Source organism: Passer montanus, unplaced genomic scaffold, assembly GCF_014805655.1.
Source record: "Passer montanus isolate IOZ18808 unplaced genomic scaffold, ASM1480565v1 scaffold10, whole genome shotgun sequence".
Taxonomy (NCBI): Eukaryota; Metazoa; Chordata; class Aves; order Passeriformes; family Passeridae; genus Passer; species Passer montanus.
Window position 1 is genome coordinate 38,477,186 of NW_024356505.1, and position 15,708 is coordinate 38,492,893.

A 15,708-nucleotide genomic window follows, 5' to 3' on the forward strand; every position below is an offset into this window, starting at 1 on the left:
ACCTCCTTTAAAAAAATTAAAATCCAATAATTTCTCTTTTTCAGAAGTTATTAATCGTTCTTACATTCAGACTTACAGACTTCAGTTTCTTGTTGTTTTACAAATCTGTTGAAAATTGCAGTGCTTCAAGCCTCAGCCTTTGAATCTGTCATTGTTTACAGGGACGGTGCAGCCAATGAAAGGCTGAGCAAACCTCTCCTCTCTGGCTCACCAGCCACATTCTGCATTAATAAAAAACCCAGCCTCTGTGTGTTATTTGATCCTTTGTTTTCTGGTATAAATTAAGCCGAGGAAACAGTTCTTGGTAACATTTCAAAAACATTGTTTCCTTCACAGCCTCTGGTTAAGTGAGACCTTTGTCCAGGACAGGTTCATCCAGCATGAGCTCTTCAGGGGCAGGCAAATTCCACCACTGCCTCGTGGCCATGGTTCTTTATAACAATAACTAGAAGTATTGAAAGTGTAAACCTATGGGTGTTAAGGCTTTGAGAAATCACTGGATATATTTTTAAATGCTCAGTCTGTGAAAAAATTTCATAATATTTTATAGTTAGAATCACAGAACGTTCTGAGTTGGAAGAGACCTCATGGATCACCAAGTCCAACTCTTAAGTGAATGGCCCATACAGGGATCAAAGCCACAACCTTGGCATTATTAGCACCATGCACTGACCAACTGAGCTGTCTCAAATTAACTGTTTGTACTGTAAAAAAAAAATTAAGATCCTGGGCATGCAAAACCTATTTGACTTCATTAAGGCTCTGCTGAGATACTGCCTTGATTGCAGAATGGAAGTGTATTTTAGATGAGTCTCCTTTTGATTAAGGAATACCACTTTGCTTGTCACAGGCAGATAATGCAAAACCCTAAAACCTCCCCAGCCCTCCCAAGTGAAAAAAAGGCAAACTAGAAAACAATACTTCAGCCAAAGTAACAATAGTGGGGTTTTTAATGGAATGCTGTGTGTGTTTGTGCTGATTAGAGTGTGATACGACAACAGGGCTGTGGGATGGTAATTGCAGTAACAGGTTATTAAAACTTAATTAATCCTTTGGGACCGTGGCTTGATGTTGCTCACTTTGATTTGGTTCTGGACCCTGGGTGGCTCCTGCATGGCAGCTCTGGTGTTCTCCCACTGCCTGGGGGCTGCTCCTGGGGATCCCTGTGTATGGGTGCTGGTTATCCATGCTCAGCTGCCCCATGCACACACTGGCACAGTGTGACCCACCACCACATCATCCCACCACCCCATCATCCTCATCCCAAGCCCCTCAAGATTTGAACAAGGGTCTGTGTCAAACCTTGCAGGTGTTATTTTTTAGTTGCTAACCAGTAGCTGTGGCTGGACAGTTAGGATGAAAAAACTGCATTGTGAATTTCATATGCTTGGCTAATTTGTTGTTTTAAGGAAAAGGGAAGATAGTCCCGAGGTGAACGGGCTGGACAAGAGCCACCAAGAGTGAATTCAGCAGAACTGAGCAGTAACTGGGGGAAAAGTGATCACAGCAGCAGGTAATCTCGACCATCAGCTCACGGACTGCCTGCTCAAAACGGACTCAAATGCCGGGAAAAGTCACGTAATTTGTAACCAACAAAAGCGACGCCTTTGCTATAATGTATAAGCAGGTAATCTCGACCATCAGCTCACGGACTGCCTGCTCAAAACGGACTCAAATGCCGGGGAAGTCATTTGTTATAATGTATAAACAGTGTAAATTTTTGATGACCTGCGCCCCAGCCTTTTGCGGGTCACCGCCCCGCTCCCTGCTTCGCGCAGTCTGGAATGAAGGGACAGCATCGCCTCGCCCCGGTGCGTGAATCGGGACAATCCCACGCACCATCACCCCGCCACGGCCTCCATCCACCACCACATCCCCCCCGAGCCCTTCCCGGCCCCTCCGTGCGAGGGATGGAGCGCTCGCCCCGCTCCCTGCCCCCCGAGCCCTCATTAACCGCGGGGCCGGGCCGCTCCTGCCCGGGGAGGCCGGGCCAGCAGAGCCGCCCCCTTCCCGGTCCCTGCCGCGGCTCCCGGCCGAGCCGTGCCGTGCCGAGCCGTGCCATGGCCGCTCCCTGCTACCTGGGCTGGGATTTCAGCACGCAGCAGGTACCGCGCCGCCTCCCCGCCCCTGCCCTGCTCTGCCCTCCCTGCGGGGCTGCGCTGCCGGCACGGCTCCGAACGCGGGCCCGGGCTGCCCCGAGGGATGCGGGGGATGAGCGCGGCGCTCCCGCCGCCACCGAGCAAGATCGCACCAGGCCTTCCCTGTCTCGCCGCTTCCGTCCCCTCCCCGCGCCTTCCGTCCCTGCTCTCCTCCTTCCCCGGGCGGGTTTGGGGCTGCTCGCGGTGCCCGGGCCCGGCCGGAGCTCCCTGCCCGAGGATCCCTGCCCGGAGCTCCCTGCCCGGAGCTCCTTGCCCGAGGATCCCTGCTCGGGGCTCCCTGCCCGGGGCTCGCAGCCGCTGCAGCCGGGCACGGTTGATGCTAGATTATTCACGGAATCACACAATCCCTAGCGTTGGATTGCCCCGAGAGGTTGTGGAGTCTCTGTCAGTGCAGACGGTCAATAGATGTCTGCACAGAACCCTGTGCCAGGTCCTTAGGGACGAGCCTCCTAAAGCAGGGGGGTTGGATCTGATGATCCCTCCAACCTGACCGATTCTGTCAGTCTGTGGAAGGGACCTCTGGAGATCATCCAGCTCAAACCTCCTGCTACAAGGCAGGGTCACCTGGACACAGGAGTATGTCCAGATGGGTTTGGAATGTCTTCAGAGAGGGATGCTCCATGTCCTTCCCGAGCATCCTGCTCCAGGGCTCTGCCACAGTCAATGTAACAAAGTTCTTCCTCATTTTGAAGCGGAACTTCCTGTGTTTTAGCTTATGGCTGTAATAATTCTGAGTGACTTGTGTGTTTCAAGATGTCCATGGCCTGCACACAATGCATGTACCTGGTTGTTCTCATATCCCCTTCACCTCCATCCCTTTCTGTTTGCCCCATCTGAAGCAGTGGGTTGTATATCCCAATGTGTCCTGCTTCCCCATCCTGCTAGGCATGGGTTAAATCCTGGAGGAGTGCTATGTTCCTTCTTCATATAGAGACTGCATATAGACCCCTCTGCTTGCTGCTGTAGGACCTGGGATTTGCACCCAAACCTGGCTTCCCTGTGTCTTTGTGTGAATCAAGACTCTGAGCCTGGGTGTTCAGGTTTCTGCTTGAAATTCCGATTTGTTGGCACAGCCGGGTACTGCTGCACTGTGAATAGAAACTCTGCCCGAGTTGTGCAGAGACCTGAACGTGTTAAAAATAGGTGTTCGAGCATAAATCACCATTATGGTTGTGCTGAAGTTTGGGAGCTTGAAAAGACACATCCAGGTTAGGTTGATCAAGTGTTTTTATGGGGACATGCTGCAAGCAGAGAGCCAATTAAGCTGCAGTGGGTCAGAGCCATTTTTAAGCTAGTGCAGGTTGGTAATGAGTTGTGCCAGGGCATAGATAATGGCTCTACACTACTATGGTAAAAATGGGGATGGCTTTGTTATTTGAATGCAGCTCCTTGAGATGACAGTCTTTGTAGGCTCTTTTTTAATCAGTTCCTTTAGCAGCAGTTTGCACTCTCCCCCGGTTGAAATAGGCACAGAATGTGAGCTTCCTTCTTGCTTTTCTCCTCTGCCTTTCTTCAGAACTAGGTGAACTTCAGTGAAGATAGATGAGGAAAGGTTGTGGTACACTCCTAATTCATGCTTACAGGAGGGCTCAGCTTTATGGAGTTGGGGATGTTGATTTCTGTTGCAGTAGCTCCAAATACACTTCTGTAATGTTTTGCCAAATGGGCAGAGTTTGGTTTTCTCACCATCTGGGAAGCAGGAAAGGTGTTCAAGGTACCCTAAAGGGTCCGTGAGGTTCCTTGGTAAGGTGAGGCAAAAAAGAGGAGGCGCCCAAAAAGAGAAGGTATATGACAAGGTATATGGATTGAGGTGATTTTTTTTTTTTTCATTTAGAAAAAAGAGGAGGTGCCAAAAAGAGAAGGTGTATGACATCTTTAATCTAAGATACTGTATTCTTTGGAGGAATTGGAGAAACTGGCTACTGTGAAGTAAGCTGTGAGCCTGGTAACATGTTTGCTGTTCTTTAGCACATGCCGGTAACCCAATCTTGTGCATTGCAGGAGAAAGAAAATACAAACAAACAAACCCACATGTTGCTGAATAGCTAACATTCTGGAAATTTACATAATAACTTGTTTAATGTAAAAGTATGCCCTGCTTTCAGTGAGTTGTATGGATTGAGGTGATTTTTTTTTTCGTTTTGTCTGTGGGAATTAAATTATTATAAATGAGTCATCAGTGCTATTAAATTATTGCTAGATTTTGTTAACTTCCTGTTTTATATCTTCTAGTTGAAAGTCATTGCTATTGATGAACAGCTGAGGGTCATTTATGAAGATAACGTTCATTTTGATAAGGACCTTCCGGAATTTAAGTAAGGCTTTTTATATTTTATATTTTACTTGGATAATGTAATTTAAAACTTTGGAGATTGGGGTGAGGGGACTGATGCCCTATGTGGTCTCACTGATATTTATGGAGGCACAGCAAAAGTCATGCCATGTTCATGTTTCCCAGTCTGCAAGGGTAGTATATGCTCTTGCCTTCCTTGAATGTAAATATAACAAGAGCTCCCAACAGGAGATAAATTAAGAAAATATACTCCAAAATAGTACATGTAAATAAACCATTCTTTTTCTTTTGGAACTTCAGGCTTGTGGACGTGACTGGGTTGGGTGCTCTCAGAACACCATGTAAATTGCATGAGGGGAACATCTAAAAGACATTTGGAGATAAATTCTGTTGTTAAGATAGGATGACAGCATTTGCTTACTTAAACAATAGAGTAGAATTGACAAGTGTCATCCTCCAGTCACAAAATTCAATAAAACACATTTATTTACTTGATAGTTTAACAGCAGAATTTAACTTCATCTTTGAGGTTCAAGTCACTAATTGTGACAGAAATAATTATGAATCACATGCAGCCAATGAGCAATATCAGCAATGGATTCTATCACAGATCTTCAGGATCAGGGCCTTTCCTTGAAAATTACTTATTTTGCAATTCTGTCAAACATGTCACCTCCTAGGAGCTGGCTTTTGCTTTTACATGTTTCAAACACTGATCTTTGCTCTAAACATAAAAGCATTGCAAATTCTCTTTGGTCATTAATAAACTTGAAGAACTCTGCTTGTCAGGGAAAAAATTTACTGAATTTACCAAGAGAAAATCCTGTTTTTCTGTAGGACTCAAGGTGGAGTCTACATTCACAGTGACAGACTGACAGTGACTTCACCAGTGCTTATGTGGGTCAAGGTATGAACAAACTTTATATGGATTAACTTTTTCCTTGCTGCTACAGAAATGAAAGTTTATTGTGAGCAACAGTGGAACCCATCACTCAAATAGAAATAGTTCTTTTGCTTACATTCTGTTTCTTTGAAGTGTTGTTCTGTGTCTTTGGTATGCAAATAGTAATGCTATCAATAAGCATAGTAGAAATTGCTAACACTTTGATGGCTTTTTTTTTTTGTTTCTTCACTTTCTACTATTACAGCGTTCTGTGTGTGAGAAATTCCTTCCTGACTTTCCTTCATTTGAGAAAAGACTCTTTTTTCCCCTTCACACACAAATGGGGCAGCTGTCACTTTGCCTTGCTTAAATCTGTGTTTTTGTAGCACCCATATTACTTAAGCTTATTATTTCATTTAGAATAAGCTGTGCTTACCAATTGATGTTGCAACTGGTAAGTGGTGAAAGAGCAATTTATTCACTGGTTCCCAGTAACTGTCACTGATGTCTATTCTGAAGTACAGCATTATTTTCTATTGCATTGTATTTCTATTTTATTACTGTTGTAATTATTAAATTAGTAATATGATTATGTAGGTATATATGATGTTTCTTTGGAAGTCCTGCAGTGGTCCATTTGTCAAGACAGTCTGGGAAATGCTGATCTAAATTAAACTATTTAAAGACAGATTAATTTTAGGCTTTAAACTTCAGGAAAATGTGTCAAGAACAAAATTTACCTAGGTGCTTGAAGTGCTAAAATCACTTGAATTATCTTTATGTTAAAGAATCTGTGAATTTGTTGGCACTGGTAGTGAGGTTACCTAATGTCTTGTAGGATGGAGTGCAGGCTGTACCCTATTAAGATTTTGTAGATTTTCAAAAGTAAGAACAAAAAAGATAATCTTGCTTTGTGTCTAGCACTCTTAAAGTGCTTTTTAATGGACTAGAATTCTTTAACTTTTGCCTCTTATTTAGGATTCAAAGAATGGATCTTTGTGATTCAGCTTCTTTAAAGATCTTATTTTTTCCCCTGTGTGATTCAAGTTTTCTTTTATGGACTCTCACTTAATAAATTAATTTATGCAGATTTTTGAAAAGTCCATAGTCGTTAACTAATTTTTCATTATCTGCCAATGAACTCTTATCAGTGATGACATGAATTTGCTGTTTAATTCCAGATTGTGAGTATGCATAATTTGATAGCTCGTTACTGTCATTCTTGATTCTGTTTGTTGTTGTAGGCTCTGGATATGATCTTGGAAAAGATGAAGTCTTCAGGCTTTAACTTCTCTCAAGTCAGAGCTATGTCTGGTGCTGGCCAGGTTAGTTTATGCAGAAAAGTTCAGTTTTACTGCATTTCTTTGATCAAGTATAAGGTTGAGTGATACATTTAAACAATTGTATGGCAGAAGACTGCAATGGCATAAAATAAGAACTAATCTTCTACATAAGCATCCACAGACATTCCTCAGGGGAACTGGACACCCGAAGCACACAGAGCAATCACTAGAAGATGGTGGGAGTGGAGGATGAGGTTTGCAGTGCAATTGTTTAGATCAGCATTGTGCAGAACTGCTTGGCTTCATGTTGTTTTAATTCTATGTTCAGTTTGAATTTCAGGAGATCCAGGTTCTTGTGGAAAATGGGGTAGGAAAACCAGCAAGGAGCACAGTTTGCTAAAAGCACAGTGACATCCCACTGAACAGTTTTTTGTTGGCTAGGACAGGGATCTGCACAGAAAGAACAAAACCCAAATGATGCAGAAATGACAAAAATGCTTCCATGATTTAGCCTGTAATGCATAATGCCTTTTAAAAAAAGTTTACAAAACCCACCCTGACATTTAGTCAGTTAGCCAGTTTCCTCCTAGTACTCCAAAGAATCAACAGAGGCTTTTTTAACTTTCACAGACGATATTCAGGGTGAGGACAGCACCAAAGCAACAGCTAACTCTGACGTGCGAGGTTTAGGTTATTCATCTTGATGTATCTGTGACTAATTAATCAAAACCCTTGCTTTTATCTCCATGTTTCATTGATTGCTGTTGAAAGTCTGAGTAAAGTGTCTGAAAATCAGAGCTGGCATCAAGGCTCTGTTATGAATTCTTCAGTGGAGCACAAGTTGGGGACTGTCAAATAATCCCACCTTACTCAAGTGAAAAAAGGGGGTGATTTCCAGACTGCCCATATTCCCTTTTACTCCCTTCAGCAAGGGGGACAGGCTTGTAACTGATAGATAAGGGGGCTCTGTTGAAATAGCACAGAACTAAATCTTGACTGCCTACAGATCAAAGAGCCCTCAAATAAGTATCTAATGCCATTAACAATGCAATAATTGTTCCAACTAGAAAATTCTTTAATTCAAAATAATATTCTGATTTAGTGTCTGCTTTGCTCAGTCTTAAATAAGAGATTTTTATGAGACACTTGGTTTGAAATGGGCCATTTTTTGGTCCTAATTTGGTGAGAGCTCTTTTGTTCCTTAGAATGTAAGATCAGGGTATGAAGTTTGAAGCTTGGGAGGGCATCTCCAACTCCTCTTTCTGTGTTTCCTACAGCAACATGGGAGTGTGTACTGGAAAAAAGGAAGCATCCACATTTTAAAGAATGCATCACCTGAACTACCTTTACATCAATCACTAAAGGTAAGGTGCACAAAAGCTCTGAAGGGAGGGCTACACTGTCCTTTTTCTGATCCTTACACATTGCTTTTCTTCCTCTTGTTTGGCTGGGCTGCAAGCCCCTGCAGCACAAATGAAATGTAGTAGTTATTCCTTCAGTTGTAGGACTTTTGACACTTCTTTTTCTCCTGAATGGCAGTATGTTCTGCTTTAAAAGCTTACAGGTGCCAGTGGGTGTCCCAGAACTTTCTGTGTCAGAGTAACTGCCTCTTTGTTCTTCTAGAAAATGTAATACTTTTGTAAAAAATCCGTAAATATTTTACATTTTTAATATATTAACAATAAATTGTGGTGAAAACAACCACTGTACTTGAGTTTCCTTGCAGGATGTGCAAATTATTTCATAAGAAAATATATATATTTTAAAAAGACCAGTTTATACTTGCTTCCAAAAGGATATAAGTATAATGTTGTGTGGACTTAAAATCCTAACCAAGTAACTTGTTGACCTCAACATTTAATATGTGTGTGATTGGTGAGCTTTGAACACGCACTTGACAAGCTTTTATTTAAAAAGAAAAATTGTGAGGACTCAGCTTTCCTCTGGAAGACCCTTCTTCCCTTACTTCAGTGTCAGAAAGGACAGATGTATGTTGAAAGGGAGACTTTTGTGTTAAATGTGCTAAATCATTAGTTTTGTAACTGTCTCATCTGTGCAAAGTTCATGGAAGTGGCATAAAAATGCTGGAATAAATGGTGTATTAATCCACAGTTGTATTTCCAGGTGGTTATGCCATGCATTAAGGAGAAATGTGTTAGCAGAGCTGTGGGAAGATAATCTGGTGGTTTGTGGAGGAGTTCTAAAAGGGGCTGGGGTTTTGGCTACCAGAGGATGTGTTGCAGGGTCTGTGAAGTGACAGCAGAAAAAGAATGTTGCTCGCCTCTGGTGCAAAGTTTGGGTTGAACTTTTCATCACTAACTAACATTTTACCCAATATCTGCTTTGTGGAACTGCTGAGAGCAGGGCAGAAGGCACGTCAGAGAGCTCAGCTGGGAGCTGATACCTATGGCTGCTGTATGTCATTACTCTAGCAGGGACTTCTCAGAGACCAGACTTGCTAACAGAGGGTGTTCTTCATTGCAGGGCTGTTTTTCAGTCGTTGACAGTCCCATCTGGATGGATTCCAGCACAGCCTCCCAGTGCAGAGCACTGGAGAAAGCCCTGGGGGGAGCCCAGCACCTGGCCAGTGTCACTGGCTCCCGGGCATATGAGGTGAGGAATGGATGGGGAGGAAGTTCCCAGCAGAATGCTGTGCTGGAAACAATTCTGTCACCCCAGGGAGCTGCAGCAGGTAACCATCAGCCATTACCTAGGAAAGACAAAGCTTCTGAAGGAACTCCAACCTTACTGTGCTTTGCATTAGTCTCACAAAGGGACATACAGAAATTTCACAGTGAAATGAGCCAAACTCTGGAAATTTTGCTGCAGGAGGCAGTTGGAGCATTTGGCCAGTGGCTCCCAAAATGCAGTGTTGGGTTGCCATGCTTAAAGTCTCAGGGCCTCGTTGTCCCCTGGGAGCATCTTGTGTGGCCACATTTCTATTGGGATGGAAACCCAGTTTGTGTTGCAGGTTTGTTTGGGGTAAATCCATCCACCTACTTGTGAATCATGCTCTAGCTTACTTCTGCAATTAAAAGATTGGCCTTTTCATATTCCCTGGAAGCTGACAAGCAGCTGTTGACCTAAAAAGTGTTTCAGAGGCTTGGGACACTGTCAGAGCTGTGCTGTCACTTGTCTGCTCTTCCTGACTCTTCCCTCCTTGTAACTGTGACAACGAGTTCTGGAGTGGGAGCAGGGCTGCCCTGCAGGCACCTCAGCCCCTGGCTACTCATACTCAATTCATCAGAATAAGGCTTTAACCTCACAAACTGGTGTTTCTCTTTCTGAATCATCATGCAAGGTTTATGGCCGATGTTGAAATCAGACTTTGCATACCACTAACAGTTTATTTTTCACTTCTTAAATGTTAAGGTTTCAGTGTTAAAAGGTTTTTTGATTATCTGACATAGTACATGGATGAAAAATAAATATTCTTACAGCTGTTTTTAGCCTGTGCTGGAGTTTCTGCTTTGAGTATGAAACTTCCTGCTTTAATTTCAATTCACCTGCCTCACAGGCAGGCACATAGATTGTGTAGCTTAAACCTTTTCAAGGATTTGAAGGCAGCATTTGAATTGTGCTGGTTCCTGTGCACAGAATAAGTGTGATTCATTCCATTGAACTGTCATTTCTGAAATGTAAATTATGGATAGTAATGCTTTTCCACATGTTTTTTTTTTTTCAAAGGTGAACAAAATTCTCATAATGAGACTGTGTGTTATACCCTGTTTAGTGCAGATTGCCTGCTGTGCACTGACTTTCATCATGCATCAGGCAAATTAAATATCCAAAGTGCAATGTTCTGAACTCATTACACAGAGTTAATGATTATTGACTCCATTTAGGGTTTGTGTTTCTAAGCATTTGCATTTCTTTCTCAGCGTTTTACAGGAAACCAGATAGCAAAGATTTACAGCCAGAATCCTGAAGTCTACAAGCAAACTGAGGTTGGCTTAACTTCAATTCCTTTATTGGAAAACATGGTTGAAAGTCTTTTAAAATTTATTTTGTGCAGATGTTTTTACAGATCTTTTTGCTGAAGATTATTCTGATTCTTGTGTTTGAAACTAAGATGAAAATAGAATTTTTAAAATTCTGTTAAATTATTAGTGGTTAGGCAGATAAAAACCCAACATCAGTTCTACTTTGAGCGTTATACTTCTTGAGCTGGTGAATTGAGCTTTAAACTGAAGTTGTTGGGGGAGGACAACCTCAGACCTTCCCACTCCTATCAGGCTGGTGCCAGAAGGAGACACCCAGAGCCTGGAGAGGGATGGCAGGTCAGCAGGAGAGCACCTGAAGGACAGCAGCAGCCAGCAAAGGCAGCTTCATTGGTGGTCCAGATTAAATATCTTGGAAAACACACATGGCGTGGTGAATAAACAGGAATTAGGGGGTTATGATCCTTTTGGCATCACAGGGATGCCTCCTGGAGTGTTGGAATGGAAGGATACAGGCTCTCCTAAACTGGTTCATGTTCAAGGATCAGCTCCTCCAAGCTCTGAGGTGGTGCATCCCAACTAAGATTGAGTCAGGCAAAAACATCAGGAGGCCTGTGTGGATGAACAAATTGCTCCTGGACAAACTCAAACACAAAAAAGAAGCCTACAGAAGGTGGAAATAAAGGCAGTAGGAATACAGAGAGGCCCTCTGAGCAGTTAGGGATCAGTTCAGGGAAGCTAAAACCGTGACAAAATTAAATCTGACCAGGGACATCAAGGGCAAGGAGAAAAGAATTTATAGGTATGTCAAAGGGAAGATTTTGGAAATGTATTCCCTCTCCAAAGGAAATGGGAGGCCTGGTTACCCAGGCTGTGAAGAAGGCCAGGTACTCAAGGACTTTTTTGTCTTGACCTTCACTGGCAAGAGTTCCAGCCACATCACCTGAGTCACAGCAGGCAAAGGCAGGGGCTGGGACAGTGAAGAACCACCCAGTGTAGGACAGGATTAAGTTCAGGACCATCTAAGGAACCTGAAGCTGCACAAGGACCTGATGAAATACTTCCATAGGTCCTGAGGGAATTGGTGGATGAAGTGGCTAAGCCACCATCCATCATATTTGAGAAGTTTTGGCAGTCTGGTGAAGTTCCCATTGGCTGGAAAAGGAGAAACATAGACCCCATTTTTACAAAGGGGAGTAAGGAAGACCTGGTTTCAGTTCTTGATAGCATTAATTTTTTTGTGGGTTTATTTATTTAAATCTCACCCCTGTATGAAGCAGTTCATTTCATGAGAAAGTGAATTGCAGTGTTGACTCTGTATTTTGTTGGAGAATGCTTGATTTTAATTTTTTTTTCCTTCTTTTCTTTAACAGTCTTATTGTAACTAGTAAGGTATGAGATGAAGCAGAACACTGATACTGTCTGATCATAAGCTTAAGACCAAATTTAGAGAAAGATATGTTACTGGGGGGAAGTGGGACTGACAACTGGTTAAACCAATTTCAGACTTTGAGGGCTGTTTGAATTGATGGCAAATTTTAGCAATAAAGCTTATGCAAGATGCATTCAAGCACAAAACATCTCTGCCAGAGCTGCTCTTGGGGACCCTCAAGGAGCACTTAACAGCTTGGCAGTCCCAATGACATGTGGAAGGTGGATGCTTTTGCTTCTGTAGGTCAGCTTGCTAAACTGGCTGGCTGATTCACAGTTTAACTTCATCCTTTTTTCCTTCCATTTCAGGCAGCTAGTGCCCACTGGGGCACCACGGAAGGTAGGCCTTTGTTATCTGAGCACAATGGGATTGTATTCTTGGGGAGAGGTGCACAAAGAGCAAATACATCATTAAATTTCCTGGCCATTACAACCACCTCTTAGATCTCTGGCTACAGGCTGCCCTCAAATGCTGTGAAGCAGTGGTTTTGTGATCATTAATAAAAACCTGGCATTTCTGGCTCACTCCACCTGTAGAGGTTTGATTCTGTTTTGTTATTTGGGTGACAACCACATTTCTTCTGAGTGAGTCACAGCACAGAATGAGGGATTTGTCTGCCTTTGTGCCAGCTTCTGGAGATCAGGCAATCCTTGATCATGCAGAAAGCCTGGTGGTGGCTGGTGAACCTGGTAGTTCACACAGCAGAGGTGAAGAGGAGGAAGGTTTGTGGTGGATCAGTGTCATATGGGACATTTTTGGCCAGCCCTACCCCATTTTTGGCCAGCTGGGTGTCATGCAGCTGGAGCATGCCCTGAGGCAGAGCTGCAGGCAGTGGCTCAGTTCCAAGCTGATTATTTCCAGCTCCTGGAGTAACTCCAGGGAGGTCTGGGGTCTCAGCTGGAAGGAAGGCAGGAGGTCACACTGAGGTGCTAAAGGTGCTCCAAGAGCTTTGCCAGAGCTTCTAAAACTTACAGACCTGTGCTGTGGGTGGGGCAGAGCAGGGTTCTGAGCATTTCCCCTGTCATAACACACAGGTGGTTTTGGGTTTCTTTTGGTTTTTTTGGTGTGTGCTATTTTTTTTTTCCTTAGGAAGGGTTTTTCTTTGAAAATGAGATTTTTTTTTTCTTTGAAATCTTTGTGATAGTCTGAAGCTGTGGATTCATGCTAACACAGAATATGATAACATACGAGGTGTGTTTTGCATGTTTCAGAAGGCAGAGCTATTAACAGTTTTTATAATGAAGTTACTTTTAGATTGATATGTGCTGTATTACTGGGATGGTCAGAACTGAATAATCCTAGGTGTATTTTTGTGTGCTCTCTGGGCCTAACCTTAAGCATCTATTAACATTTGCTGCTTCCAGTTATTTTATTTGCTTTCTACTTACTCTCTTTGAAGTGAATACTGATGTGACTTACTAGTTCTCACTGTTTTTGGGTTTTTTTGCAGAGAATCTCTTTGGTCAGCAGCTTTGCAGCTTCCCTTTTCCTAGGAACTTATGCACCCATTGATTATAGTGATGGTAAGTGTGGGCTTTTTTCATAGTAAGTTTAACAAGGAAAATTTCCTTCCCATCCCCACATTACATAGATGGGAGACAAGGTGCCTGGTGTTTGTTTTCAATCTTTAAATTTTAATGACAAGTATATTAGATTTTAAGCTAAGTTACTCCTTTCATTTTGATGTTTGCTATGCTCATCTCTCCCCATCATACTGATTCCCAATTCTATCAAATGGATCCACAGAAAAGAGTCTTAAATGCAATTATAGCTTTTTCATTTTTTTCTGATGTATAAAGGAGAGGTGAAAGATCTTCTAGAGGCATCAGAAAGTTGTGGAATCCTAAACAAAACTTCAGGGTTCTGACATTTGTTCTTTGGTTTTGCTGGTTCAGCTCAGAGATGCACAGGATGTGAACATGTTGTATATAGTGATGATTTCTTCCCCACCTAACTGGAGTATGGATCTACAACAGAAGTATATTTTCAAAATGAACCAGGAAAAAAAGCATAAATAAAGCAAAATGTACTAAACCCAGCTGAAAAAAGAAATCTTCCATATCTCTCCATTCATCATAACAAAGACAAAGAAGTGACAAGACTACTGTTTCTCTTTTCTGTTGTGTGTTATCTCAGTTATCCAGCTTTTAAATGGCAATTTAAAATGGCAGTTACAAAGAAAAGCATTTTCCTGGGAGCTCGGCTGTTATTTCTAAAATGCATTTCTGATTTCTGCTCTGAAACTAAGAGAAGACATATTTCAGAGCTGAAAGGTTAGATAACAAGGGATAACAATTCTCTACAGAATTTTTGCATTACAGAGACATGGTTGACACCCATGTGTTAAGACCAATTCATTTTTTCTCTTTTGTTATTCCATCAAATCTTACAGGAAAAGACAAGACACCTCAATTTTAGCTAGTGGACAACTTACTTGCTATCAGAGCTTCCAGTTATACTCGAGACCTCAGAAATGGCAAGGCAATCCATGCTTATTTCATACCATTTGTGAGATTATTATATCTGTTTTCTGGTCCTGTCCTTTTAGCCAAGTATGGCACAGCTGAGTTTTATTATTTAATTTTTTTGGTGTATTATTGGCAACAATAACTCCTTGGAGATTTGCACTTTGCTCCTCAGCAAGTCCAAATACTGAGCAGTTGTGCTGCTCAGCCACCTACTGTATTTCAAAGAGAGATAGTGAAATCTTTGGGTGCTTTTTCTGATAAAGAAACATACTGGATTTTTATTTTTCAATGACAGTAAAGTGTTAATTTTGATTTGAATGGTTAAAAATAATGCTTATTTTTATAAGCATTAAAAATATCTCCTGTTTGTGTTTGGTTTTTTAATTTTTTTGATAATGTTACTTTACCTTTTCTTGCTTGGAAGCAAGTAGAGGAAAGCCATGCTTCTGCAATTTCAGAACATGAAAAATTGTTGGAAAACAAAATATTTTAAAGTAAAGAAAAAGAAAATTTCCTTAATTGGAAAATTTTCTTAGAAAATGAGTCACATTTTTCAAACAGTTCCGGGAGAACCTGTGTTCTGTTACACCTGTGGGTATTTACAGAACCTGAATAAATGTTATGTGCTGTTCAGAGCTTGTAAGACTATTAAATCTTTGTGTGAAATAAGAGAACTAAGCAGGATGTTACAGTTCTCTTTACAAGACAAAAGATTTTTTGGCATTGTAAGCTATATTTTTCCTCATTCATTCCTTTCTTCTGTTAATATAATGAGAGAGAATTCTAATTCCAGTAATAAAATATAAGTATAGTGGATGCAGTAGTTATTTGGATGCAGCTGAAAAAGTTGTTTTCTTGTCACTTACAATTTCTTGCAATTCACTTGATCTTTTACTTAGCACCTGTGTATTGTAGTTTAAAATGCATCTCTCAAAATAATGTTCATATAATAGACCTATTCTTCATTTCTGTAGGTTTAACTTCAGGTCATATCATCTTTAAAAGACCCTGTCAAATTGTTTAGCTCTACACAATAACTTATCTCCAAATTGGCAGGTTATTGTGGGAAATGTGCTATTCAGTTTCAGGATTTTTTATTTTTCTTCTTAAAGGTCCAATCTTTTAAGGTTCAAATCACTTATGAATGGCTGAGCACCCTGAGTGATTGATTTAAAAAATGAAATTACCTTCTAGTGGAATGAAGAATGATTTTTATTTATATTGTGCAGATGTTAAAAGTAAGATACAT

General features: G+C 41.6%; 1 protein-coding gene across 3 annotated transcripts in view; it reads left to right on the forward strand.

The window, feature by feature from the left end:
• Positions 1 to 972: 972 nt before the first annotated feature.
• XYLB (xylulokinase) overlaps positions 973 to 15,708 on the forward strand; it is an 83,177-nt gene continuing 68,441 nt past the window's right edge. Inside the window, exons 1-8 of one of the 3 annotated variants that reach the window (XM_039712824.1) lie at positions 973 to 2,105; positions 4,392 to 4,474; positions 5,290 to 5,359; positions 6,580 to 6,660; positions 7,896 to 7,982; positions 9,103 to 9,231; positions 10,500 to 10,565; positions 13,442 to 13,514. In XM_039712824.1, coding sequence (XP_039568758.1) covers positions 1,785 to 2,105; positions 4,392 to 4,474; positions 5,290 to 5,359; positions 6,580 to 6,660; positions 7,896 to 7,982; positions 9,103 to 9,231; positions 10,500 to 10,565; positions 13,442 to 13,514 — 910 coding nt within the window. In that variant the 5' untranslated portion in view covers positions 973 to 1,784. The remainder of the gene's footprint in view (positions 2,106 to 4,391; positions 4,475 to 5,289; positions 5,360 to 6,579; positions 6,661 to 7,895; positions 7,983 to 9,102; positions 9,232 to 10,499; positions 10,566 to 13,441; positions 13,515 to 15,708) is intronic. The other 2 variants (XM_039712814.1, XM_039712806.1) reach the window with 2 other exon arrangements.